This window comes from Typopeltis vanoorti, chromosome 12 (assembly GCF_054136105.1).
Source record: "Typopeltis vanoorti isolate ZY-2024b chromosome 12, IOZ_Tvanoo_1.0, whole genome shotgun sequence".
Taxonomy (NCBI): domain Eukaryota; kingdom Metazoa; phylum Arthropoda; class Arachnida; order Uropygi; family Thelyphonidae; genus Typopeltis; species Typopeltis vanoorti.
In genome coordinates this window covers 80,090,278-80,102,918 of record NC_143560.1, presented here as the reverse complement: position 1 = coordinate 80,102,918, position 12,641 = coordinate 80,090,278, and the positions used below count along the sequence as shown (strand labels likewise).

The window sequence follows — 12,641 nt, the reverse complement described above, 5'->3', positions numbered from 1 at the left end:
TAGAAAGGAAAGTACATGATGCGTTTGCTTGCTATAAACAAATTTATGATGAAAAGAAGAAGAGGAATAAGCAAAGCACTTTTTTTTTTTTTTTGATGAAAATGTCTAAAGGTTACATCAGAAGAGCTGCAGCCCGGTCCTTCACATAGGGAAGGTAATGAAGATGTGGGTGATTATTCTCCTGTTTTATAGTGGCAGTAACACAGTACAGTACAGTTTTATAAGGTTTAAAAAATAAAATGACAGTATACTTATTACGATTAAATCCCTAACCCCTATAACTGATTGAATGTATTGACTTACATCTGACCAACGGAACCCCAATGTAAATCGAGGGATGACTGTACTCAACTGTATTGGCTTTCAGAGAACAGATGTGATCCAAAGATTGCATGATGGCCTTGCTTGGAAATCTGAACAAAACACACTTTATTGAAATAAATATTTCAAATAAACTCATAGAAGAACATTTGTTTTTACTTTCACATCATATACACAAATCATCTGGAGATACATTTTGGACAGTTTTAGCATGTCTGAATTATAAGAATTAAACTATCTACAAGACATACAGATTATTCTTGAGTATCGAAATTTTTTTTTAACCCTTTGCACTTTTTCTCCGACATGGGAATAAGTTTAGTCTGATTTATCTCAAGGTTTCATATCAGGCAGTAACTGACACTTAAACTATTACAAACATGTTATCTGTGGAACTGAATATAAAAATAACTAATGTGTAACATGAACTGAACACCGAGTCTGGCTTGCAGTATTTATAAGTATGAAACCAAAGTAAATACATTATATTACAACCTGACAGTAGTGTTAAAATTGTAGTCCTTTGTTGATAATTCTATGTTTAATACATTATATAAAAAAAAGGCATTTGCACTTAATGGATCAAAAAGCAGATCTTGTGTAACCAATATACAATTTCTTGAATATTGGTTATCTTTGAAGTCATTAGATATCCCTACATTGTTTAAAGATTTAAATAAAGCCACTTGAGAGTGGGTGAAAACTTAACATCAAATCTATAACAGCCCCATCTGCTTTTTAACTGTTTTGATATGTGCCACAAATTATAAGCCTTTCAAGTCTAGAGACATATAAGACAAACTCAAAGCTGAGAAGTGCAAAGGGTTGAGTACCTTTTGTTATCTAAAATAACAGATTATATTTAGTTATGCTTTTTGATAAAATTGATAAGTCCATTTGTTGAACTGTCATGAGTCGACACTGGATCTTTTCCTTTTAATTCTGGCTGGATCACCTTAGCAAGCTGTTTACCAAGCTCCACCCTAGGTATCGATAAAAAAATCTAATGAATATACAGTATATGAAAAATTTTATGACACAGTATTTAACAAAGATAAAACATTTAGTTATTCAATTGTATACAGCAGATTACCAATCGTAGCTGAGTGGAAACCTGAAACTTATTATTATAGTGCAATATAAAGCTTTTAAAGGAAAACATAAAAGAAGGTTGTTCCAAATAAGTATTAGAGAAGTAGAAGTATGCTGACATTGTATAAAGTACAATCAATTCATTTTATGATTTCGTGGATAAGACCATTAATGTTCTTTATTACAATCCTATCCACAAAGCATCTACAGCATATTCATAGTGTGGGTGGACTAAAGGTTAATTTGGAATCCTTGCTTCAAACCTGTTTCTCAAGGCTTCTAATAAGTAGGATGGCTTCACTTGCCAATGAAAATCATTTATGATCAGAAGACATTCATGTCATAATAAGCTAATCCAAACCAGTATTTAAGCTAAGCTTAAAGACTTTTTTTTTTTTTTTGATAAAAATTTGACAGATAGAGCTGGAGAGACAAAATGTGGGATGGATTATCTTTAATTATAGTTTAGGTTAATAGGCACATAGAAGATTGATATGAATATTTTTATTTAGATTAAAATTGATAGGAAATAAAGGCTGTATCCCTGTAATATTCTCATTAATATATTCCACAACATTCACTTTAGTGAGCTTGTAGGGACTATAGAAAAAGTTTGTCAAGACTCCAACATTATCAGATCTTATATTTCTGCATCAGTCCACTTAGATCTTGTCTCTGGTTCTTTTTCTTGTCAACCTGGCAATGAAGACTTCTTTTGCTAATCTTACCTTTCCAATTCTGTTTAAGTGACCATACCAAAACCCTTGAAAAATACAAGCTGTTGACCACCTGAGACCACACAAAATATTGGCATTCCTTTATCTATTCTCCTAAAAGTACCAGAGAATTTAATGGAAGAATGCACCCTCAAGAGCATGAAAGACTGTTCCTTGAATCTGCCTCTACCTTACAAAAACTAGCCTAACCTCCATAAGTTTGATGCATAAAACTGCTTGACATCCGGGAAACACTCATTCCTCGACCATCTTCTTTCTACGCTTCAATCTCACATATTCATGTAGTGCTTTCATCCACATATCTGAACTTATATATTGTTCCTTTTGCCACTCTGACTGGCACAAGGACCATAGGAAATAGCAATTATTTTAGTTATATCATCTACATTCTTCTCCTTCTTATGAATACCTATAATATGGGAAATGAAGCATGGTTTAGGAACTACTAACTTCCAGATAAGTGTTATCATATGCTAGAATTAGTCATTACCCATAAATGAAAGATGCCAAGAAATTATATTCTTGGTTTCATCCTTTATCCAAGTGCAAGCAAACAAAGTTTGCTCATGAAGTCAATTCGCAACTGGGCTACTTGTATATAGAGGTGCTCTTATAATGCGTAGCATTATACATGTCTGCAAGGATATGTGTGTCATCATGGGATACTAAGGCAACTGATGTGAAAGTCATTGGCTTCTGTATAAAGTAGCCCAGTCGTGAAGTGACTTCATGTGCAAACTTTGTTTGCTTATACTAGGATAAAGGATGAAACCAAGAATATAATTTCTTCGCATCTTTAATTTATAGTATAACCAAGCGAAAAAAACTTTCAATAATAATCATTACCCAGCTTGTGTAACTGCAGTTAAATTAGTCATTAAAAGATGTAAACAAAGAAATTAAACCCACAAACTGATTGTACATCGATACAGGAGGGGGCACTATGTGCATACCAAACACCCTCACATTTGGTTCTATGTGAAGGGTGTAGTGTTTACTGTAATTGGACAGTGTACCATTACAAAGTCAGAGTATGGAATAGACTGTGAATCTGCATACTTTTCAAATCAGATATGGTAGCAGCCAAAAGAAGGTTATTTATGAGAGTATATCATCCTGTCTTAAGTATAGTGAATAGTACTTCTGGTTTTGACAAGGATTCCTTGTCTTAATGTCCAGAAAAATGAACACCAAACACATATTCTGAACAATTCTATAGTGCTCATTCTGTGGCAACTCACTGAAAATCAACACAATAAACTGTTGTTTGTTCCTGCAAATGCCATGAAAGTTGTGAGTGTAAAGGTGGATGGACCACCATAGATTCTCCATATGAATCCTGTGGCACATTAACTGAGTATGACAACTGAAGTCTAACTTCAGAACAAGAATTGATCATTTTAGCAGAGGAAGAGGTCAAAATATCTAATTAAGGTTTATGAAACACTCAGGTGTTTATATATATCTAATTATTTCAACTAAAAAAAAGTGATCACTGCATTCTTCCTGAGAAGGGAAGACAATTTCTTTAAAGTAATATTCAAAATAAAAAAATCCACATTTTATATTTCCTCTAGAACAAAATATTCTGGACTTTTTTTGTACAGTATATTTTGTATTGGCTGCCCCTTTTAAATTTCTATGCAGAACATTACCACTTTTTTCCACTTACATTTAAAATTAACAAGGAAATAACTGATATATTGCAAACAAAAAACTTACCCCCACTGATCATAGGAATTGATATCCCATATAATGCCCTGAGTAAAGATTTTATGTTCATAAGCAGCTGGAAAAGAAAGAAAAAGTGATATGTGATACTGGTTAATCGATATTTAGATTGATTGATTGAAAATGCATGATTATCTATCAACTAAATGACAGTGATAAATGTTTGTTTCATGTATCACTTTGGTGTATGTGTCAAGATCTTTCAGAATTAAAAATATACATTTTTTATGAAAGTGAAGGATAGGGTAGAAAACTAAGTCTGGCATCAAGAACAGGGCCCAAATTTTGATCATTTTGCCAGTGAGGACTGAGCTAGGAACACTAGAATTCTACACTGAACATAAGATAGAGCCTATCCTATAAAAAATAAGCATTTGCTGTATGTTTCATCTGAACTTGCAAGACTAATGAATATTATGAATTTTTGTGTACATGAAAACAAGTGTCAGATAAGCCACGTAGTTGCTAAAAAGAAGATTTGTACTGTTTGCCCCTCAAGATCAAAGTTAGAACTTATGTCCTTTGAGCGTCTCTGCTGAAGTTCTCTAGAAATGGGGACAGAACTCTTTCAGATGTTCATGTAAAATAGTATAAAATTGTCTTGGAATGTGTATATGTACAACGTATCTAAATGTGGCAAATGAGGACTTCTCAGTTCTATATTAGATACTGGAAAAATTTTAGATAATTGATAAACATGTAATATATTAAACTTTTTATACTGATTAAATGAAACTAGCATCTTTTCATTTTCCCATTATATTATAATGGGAAAATGATATAATATATATTATAATAGACACCTCCAGGGAGTCCAAAAACTCAACGAGGGAGAGTGTGCCAACAGCATCGAACGATTGATCCTCTTCCAACTACTAACCACACTCAAACTTGCTTAACTTTTTTCATGAGCCATTAGCAGCAGAGGCTCTACCAATCGACCAACCTTTGCTCGCTAATACACACACACACTTTCTATAAAGAGATAAGCAATGATTTTAAATTCAGAGATAATATAAAATTCTATATATTTTCTAAACTAGTATAAAGGGGGAAGAAATTTTTTCTTTTGTTATTAGAAATATGGCATAGCAAACTAAGTAAAATTTACAAGTTTATTTATTTATTTTTAATGCTTTGCATTATCACTGCTATTACTGGTTAGGGCATCTTTGCAAGTTGGTAAAGACATCATTATTCCATCTAGATAACTGACCAGAAACAATATTCCAATCCCAAAGTCTCATCTAGTATAATAACAAAACTTTGCAGTTTGCCATTAGCATTCTGATATACTACCATATTATTCCAAGATCAGACCAATGACTGGAGAAAATTTCAAAACTTGCATGCACTTTCAAGTACATCTTTACATGTCAATTTATACATTATACAGAGCAATACAGCCACTGTATTATTGTTCGATATATCCCATATAATTGTAGTGCTTTGAAAAGCTTTTCTCAGAGCTTTTTTATGCTTTTTCCAATTTGGATGGTAAGCCAATACAGAATACCAACTCATCCTCATTTGTTGAGTATCCAGGTGGTTATCCTACCATAAGAAGCTGAGGACTGGAGATTACATCAGAACCTCTGGTCAGTCTCCATTATTCCTAAGGCTGTGTGGAAGTTAGATTTAGTGTCCTATCGTAAATTTTGTAGAGGTGATTGTGTGTGTATTCTATGTAATTCCAGCCTGGTTGGCTAAGTGGTTAACGTACCTGCTCTCCAACCAACAGGTCACAAGTTCGAATCCTGCTGTGAGCAGGAATGTTTGTCTTTAAGTGGGGAGACCTCCACATCTTTCAGGAATGCAGAGAACTGAATGGGGCTTCTGACCTAATGTCCAATCCTGATCTTCACATGGTGCACCCCCATTAGTAGGTATCTACTGGGTACTGAATGAATGCGGATGGGCTGGCAATTTGGGACTCAGCCGACCAAATTGTACTTTTTATTGGCTTAAATGACAAATGGATATGATGGTACAATATGATGAGATTTCATGCCAGCTGGGGTGTTGCCTGGTTAAACAAGCCCCCCCCCCCCATGTTATGTCAGGTAACCAAGGCGAAAAGTGAAAAGTCAGCTACTGGAACAAGCTCCAACTCAACATCTAGAAGAAATGAAGATAGGAACCATCAATATAAGGAGTATTAATTGTTTCAATAAGGAAATACCATGAGTAGGCATATTTAAATAAATTATAATACCAGAATGAAACTCATGTAATATATTCTTTTATTAGTGTAGAATTTTCACCAAGGTATCAAAGAAATCTTCAGTACAATAATGCTTAAAGATAATAGAAGATGATGCCTTTGATATTTAGACAAAAATTGGGAAATCTAATTTATTTAAAAGGAGTATTAATGGAAAGGAAATCTAACTTGGAGAAGACTTGGAAAAGTACCATACTGATATAATTGGCATTACTGAGACAAAGAAGGCAAAAACAGGTGAGATATTATACGATGTCATATTTGGGCAATAATGATCAAGGAAAGGAAGGAGAATGATAGCATTCAACATCAAACATGAAGATAAACTTCTTGGCAGTTTCAATTAAATGGACAATGAAACTTATTTATGCCTATGGTCCCACAAAAAAGTTCTTCTAAGGAAGAAGTGGAGGAGTTTTTTTGAATCATTAGAACAGGTAGCCGACATAAAGAAAATGGAAAAAGTGGTTGTTGAAGACCTGAACAGCAGAGTAGGAAATGAATCTCACCAGGTATACAGAAACATTCTAGGAAAATGGCAAAGCTCATAATAACGGTATGTATTTGCTGGACTTCTGCTCAGTACATGAACTAGTCATTACTAAGACCATTTCAACATAAAGATGTGCACAAGTTTACATGGAGAGAGGACACAAGAAATACAGAAAAGCCTCATTGATAGTGATATCATAAAGCTGGTTCAGAATACAAATGTATGGAGGAATTGAAATTGCCCATTACTTAGTACTAAGCAAGATAAAAATGGATATCACATTGAAAAGAATAGTATGTAAGAAAGTTTTTTAAAAAGAATTAAAGTTGAGCTCGTTTTAGAGGTAAATTGTAGACTCAGCTATACAAACATTATTGAAAAACATTTGCAACAGTTTGAAAACAAGAACCAAATCTTGGAGTCTCAGTGGCAAACTGAAGAAAACTGATTGATTCAGCTAGGTAGGTATGTGGTGAAGTTATATGCAAGGATAGAAAAATAAGAACACCATGGTGGACACAAGAAGTTAAAGAAGCAGTCCTGAAAAAATAGAAGAAAGCATACCAAACGTTTCTAGCAAATAAGTCAGCAGATGCCCTAAAAGAATACAGAAAAAAATGCAAGCCATCTAAGCTATGTGTAAAAGTAGCTAAACAAAGGTCATGGAAGACTGGTAAGAGTATGGAAAATAAATATCAGAAAGGTGGCAAAATGTTTTGAAGGCTATTGAGGAAGCTTAGAAATGGAAGAAAGAAAACTTTTAAATTAATCCAAGATGATAAAGGTGACATGGAAACTGATGATAATGATATCCTAGATGTCTGGAGTAAATTAAATTTTTTTTTTTTTTTTTTTTTTATGTTGCTCCCACCACGAAAGGTTATTTTGAAAACCTCTAGTACATTTTGTACCATGGGTGGGCTAAGAATTTTTCCCCCTATTTTTATATATATATATATATATATATTTCAAAAAATAGATTTAATGACTCCAAGACCGAGATAACATATAAAGATTTTAATGATAAATACTACTAGTTTCGGCATATAGCAGCCTTCTTCAGGTATTTATAAAAGAAAGGAATACTAATAAACATTGAATTATTTAAATAAACAAACTGGAAATTACAGGTACAAATTGCCTCACATAATCGATACATAAAAACGTTGTATTTTTCAAGTTGTTCCAACTGGCGTGCCATTGTTTGTTGCAATTGTGCGTGCAAGTTCACGTGAACGCCAATATTGAATAACTGCAGCATGGCTATCTGGGATGTTATAACTTAAATTATTATTTAAGTGGACCGGGTTCAGTAGGATTTCCCGTGATTCTACGATTTTTCTTTCAAACTCATCTTCACAGCGAAAAATATTTTCTGATCTATTCCAGCATACAGAGTGGCTTTGTTGGTCATCATTAGGATTATTTGAAAAAAGAACATGACTGGATAAAGCAGTTGCATGAGATCTTTTGTATGAGATGTCTCTCTTATGCTCTTCTATGCGTTGTTCAATAGATTTGTTAGTTTGACCAAAGTATGGGATATTGCAATCACACCACAATTTATATACTCCAGGGTACTTAAGGTTGTGATGAGTAGGTTTTGGATGGCTGATTAGAGAGCGGATTTTTGGAAGTGTGGTGAAGAAGGTCCTGATATTATATTTTTTAAGGACTTTAGCTATTTTCTTAGAGACTGTGCTAATGTATGGAATAGAGATGCTACCTTTAAAATTAATAGTCTCTGTTGTGCACTGCTTAGGATGGTTCAGAAGAAGTTTCTTAATTGTTTTTTCAGAGTATCCATTTTGTTTAAAAATAAGAGTGAGGTGATTCATTTCTTTTTGTAGTTCATCTTGTTCATTTAAGAGAGAACGTGCTCTGTGTCCTAAGGTAGATATAATTCCAAGTTTTTGTGGTGGAAAATGATGAGAAAGATTATGCAGATATCTATTGGTATGCGTAGGTTTTCTGTACATAGAGATTTTTAATCTTTCAGAGTATCGTGTAAGCATAACATCCAAAAAAGGTAAAGAGTTATTATTTTCTATATCAGCAGTAAATTTTATATTAGGATGTTGGATGTTTAGATGACGAAGAAAATCTGTGAGAGCTGTGTGCCCGTGATTCCAAATAATGAATATATCATCAACATATCTTTTCCAAACTTTTGGTTTAAATGAGAAGGAAGATATGGCTTTCTTTTCAAAGTCTTCAAGGAAGATGTTAGCTAGCACAGGATATATATATACATATATATATATATATATATATAGTCTGGAAACCCTGCTAGAGAGATCAAACATGAAATTTTTCAAGCCAATTCAAGCTCCAATAAGTGGGGTGGTGGCCTCATACCAGGTGATGACAATCACAAATATTAATGTCCACGATGGAATTCAAACCTGGAGAGTGGGTATGCTAACTACTCAGCCAACAAGGCCAGCATAACTTTGAAAGAACTGTTAAGCAAACCAAGTAGTGACAGAACCATGCTAGAAAATTTTTAAGGGAAATCCAAAGAGAAGGAAAGTGCATGCCTTCATCTGTTCAGAAAGTAGGAAAGGAGCACAGCAGGAGAAAAGCATGGGCCAAGATAAACCAAACCTTTGATATATGAAGACTACACAGAATTAGAAGAAAAGTTAAAAATAGAAGACAGAGAGGATAGCTTTGTAGGAAGAGAGAAGTTTTTTTGTAGTCAAAGTTAAAATATTGTTGATTGTATAAAACAATGGAGCTTACTGCTACTTTCATATAGAAAGTGAAGTTACAGAAACGTCTTGGATAGACAAGATATATATTTTTCAGTGTTCTGTGATTTTTTTGTGTCTTTCTCCTGTGTGAATTCAAGAAACTAAATTTTGTCCATATAGGATAATAGCAGCTGGCTTATGTAATCAAAGTAAAGCTGTATAGAAAAAATGGTTTTCTTGTTGCGATTTGAAGAATGTGTTGGCACATGCATAGTTAATTTGATGCATATATTTGTGTGTTTTGTAAATTTGTAAAAAATCTTTAATTTGTAAATTAAAGATTTTTATTTCATTACAAGAGTGTAAAGACTCAATCTCTTAATAAGACTATTTACGAGATTAAGTTGCATATCAGATATCCTGTTATAGTCATATATCCTGTGAAAGGTCAAATAAGAGTTTAATTTCAAGTGTTATCTTTTTATTTATTTTATTTTGAAAGAGTTTAAACCAGAAATAAGTAAAGCCTCACTGACTACATCATTGTTGATAGTAATATCTTCATGCCTGTTCAGGATACAGGAGAGGACTCGAAACTGGAATTGACCATTACTTAGTACTAAGCAGGATAAAAATGGGTATCACATTAAAAAGAACAGTATGAAAGAAAGTTTTAAAAAGAATTAAAGTTGAGCAGATTTTACAAGTAAATTGTAGACATGACTTTACAAACATTATGGAATAAAAAATGAAACAAACTGAAAACAAGTACCAAACCAAACCAAACGTGGAGTCTCAGTGGCAAACTCTGAAGAAGACATTAACTGATTCAGCAAGGGAGGCATGTGGCGAAGTTCTCGGAAAGGATAGAAAAATAAGAACATCATGGCAGACACAAGAAGTTAAAGAAGTAGTCCTGAAAAAAATACAAGTAAGCATACCAAACTAGCAAATAAGTTGAGAGATGCCCTAAAAGAATACAGAGAAAAATATAAGAGAGCTAAGCTGTATGTAAAAGTAGCTAAACAAAAGTCATGAAGATGCTTTGGTAAGAATATAGAAAATAAATATCAGGAAGGTGGCAAAATGTTCTGGAGTCTATTGAAGAACCTTAGAAATGGAAGAAAGAGTACTGTAAAAGAAATCAAAGATGATAACAGTGACATGAAAACTGAAGATAAGGATATCCTAGATGTCTCGAGTAATTACTTTGAAAGACTGTTAAACAAACCAGGCAGTGACAGAACCATAGAAAACTCAAGAGGAATGCAAAGAGGTGTACATATCAATACTTGAGGTGGAAAGGCAGCTGGAGAAGATGTTTCACCAGAAATACTTAAGCATGGAGGTATAAAAGTTTTGCAGTGGCTACACTGCATAATTCAGAAGATCTGGTCAGAAGGTCAAATTCCCCATGATTGGCTCTCAGTAGAGCTCTCATAGTACCCATCTGTAAAAAATGGAATAAAACTGAATGAGAATTACAGAGGAATTTCTCTACTGAGTGTTCCAGGTAAGGTTTATGCAAGCATATTTGAAAAGAGATTGAGAAAGATTATGGAAGAGAAACTTGGAGAAGAAAAGCTGGGTTCAGGCCAAATAATGGTTGTCAAGATCAGATTTTTCACTCTGAGACAAATAGTTGAGAAATCATGGGAATATGACAAGGTGCCCAGAGAACAACTTTTCAAAATGCTGCGTTTATATGGGGTGAAGGGACAATTACACTGAGCAATACATAGTCTATATTTAAATTGTCAGTCAGTAGTTAGAATTGAAGGAAATACAGGAAGATGGTTTTATGTAAAATCAGGGGTAAGACAAGGATGCACATTATCTCCACACTTATTCATCATCTATATGGATCACAATATGAAAGAAGTGGCATTAGGCCTGATAGAATTGGAGATGTCAAACTTAGCTTTATGTAGATGATAATGTACTCCTAAAACATCTAGGGCAAGTCTCCAGGATTTTCTAACTAACTTGATTAACAGCTGTAACAAATTTGGCACGAAAATCAGCAATTAAAAGACCAAACTATGAAAATAGGCAGGAACACAGAAATCTTCAGCTGCATTCTGAATGCAGATCATATAGAACAAGTAAAATATTTCAGTTATTTAGGCACTGGAAATAGACAACAGAATAAGCAAATATGTCATTGTGGGTATCCAGCAGAATAAATTTATATGGAATAACAGAGAAATTAGCCAAAACACTAAACTAGCAATATACAAGACCGTGTTCAAACCAGTTTTAAGTTATGGATCTGAGAGTTGGTTAGAAATGCTGTGGTAGCTTTGGCAGTGATCCTTGCATGCTTCAGCATGACAATGCCTCATACCATATTGCACTGGGTGTCGGTGACTGGTTTCCACGATATATCATTGAAGCATTGGACTGGGCAGCTCAGAGTCCATACCTCAACACCATCGAACATCTTTGGGATGAATTTAAATGGCAAATTCACGAGACTCTTGCAGCTGTAATCAGCAACGAGGTAGCTTTTCATGAGGAATGGAAGAATGTTCCTGTTGCAACATATCAGAAAATGGTTGAAAGCATGCCCTGAAGGGTAGTTGCTGTCATTCAGCAACTAGAAATGTAATTAAAACACATTTTTTGACCACAACTAGGTGTCCAAATACTTTTGTCAACATAGTGTATGTTCCATTTTAAATAACAACTAACTACGAATTTATTTAGTTATGGCTTACATTTCCATTTGTCATTGTAGCATTCCATTTTAAAAGAGTAAGGTGATGCACCTGAAAGTGATAACTGAAATACATGGAAGTGGCAATTTATATTATAATGAAATACATGGAAGTCAAAGAGACAAGTTGTAGTTTAGAAACTTGTTAAATCAATACCAGTTGCAGAAACTGATTGCATACACTGTGAATGTTACATAAAAATGAGTTCTCTGAATTTATAAAAAATGAAAGGAGGGGATTATAGCTGAAACTTTATATAAACATTTGTATTTAATTAAAAAGTATTTCCAGTCCACTGAATTCATGGGAATATAATAAGAACTGTATTAAGGGTTCATAAATCTGGAAAGGACATTTGTTAGGATACCAAGGAGCAAGTGGTTCAAAATGCTAAAATTTTAAATGGAATCTCATACAGAATAACACATAGGTTATACAGTGTCATTAAGTAGTTAAAAATAAAAGTTGGGAAGACAGTTTGATATTAAATCAAGCATAAGATAGATGTTACACTATCCCACTATTGTTTATAATCAATAGGTAAGTGTTAAGGAGGGCAATATAAAATATATATCAAAATTGTAAGTATTAAGATAGCATTACTCTATTAAATAAATTATTGATATT

General features: G+C 33.6%; 1 protein-coding gene across 1 annotated transcript in view; it reads right to left on the bottom strand.

Moving 5' to 3' along the window:
- Positions 1-456: 456 nt before the first annotated feature.
- Positions 457-12,641, bottom strand: part of Pgi (glucose-6-phosphate isomerase) — a 221,903-nt gene continuing 209,718 nt past the window's right edge. The window contains exons 16-17 of the mRNA XM_090401803.1: positions 3,873-3,939; positions 457-1,304 (exon numbers count right to left, since the gene is read on the bottom strand). Coding sequence (XP_090257929.1) covers positions 1,184-1,304; positions 3,873-3,939 — 188 coding nt within the window. The 3' untranslated portion in view covers positions 457-1,183. The remainder of the gene's footprint in view (positions 1,305-3,872; positions 3,940-12,641) is intronic.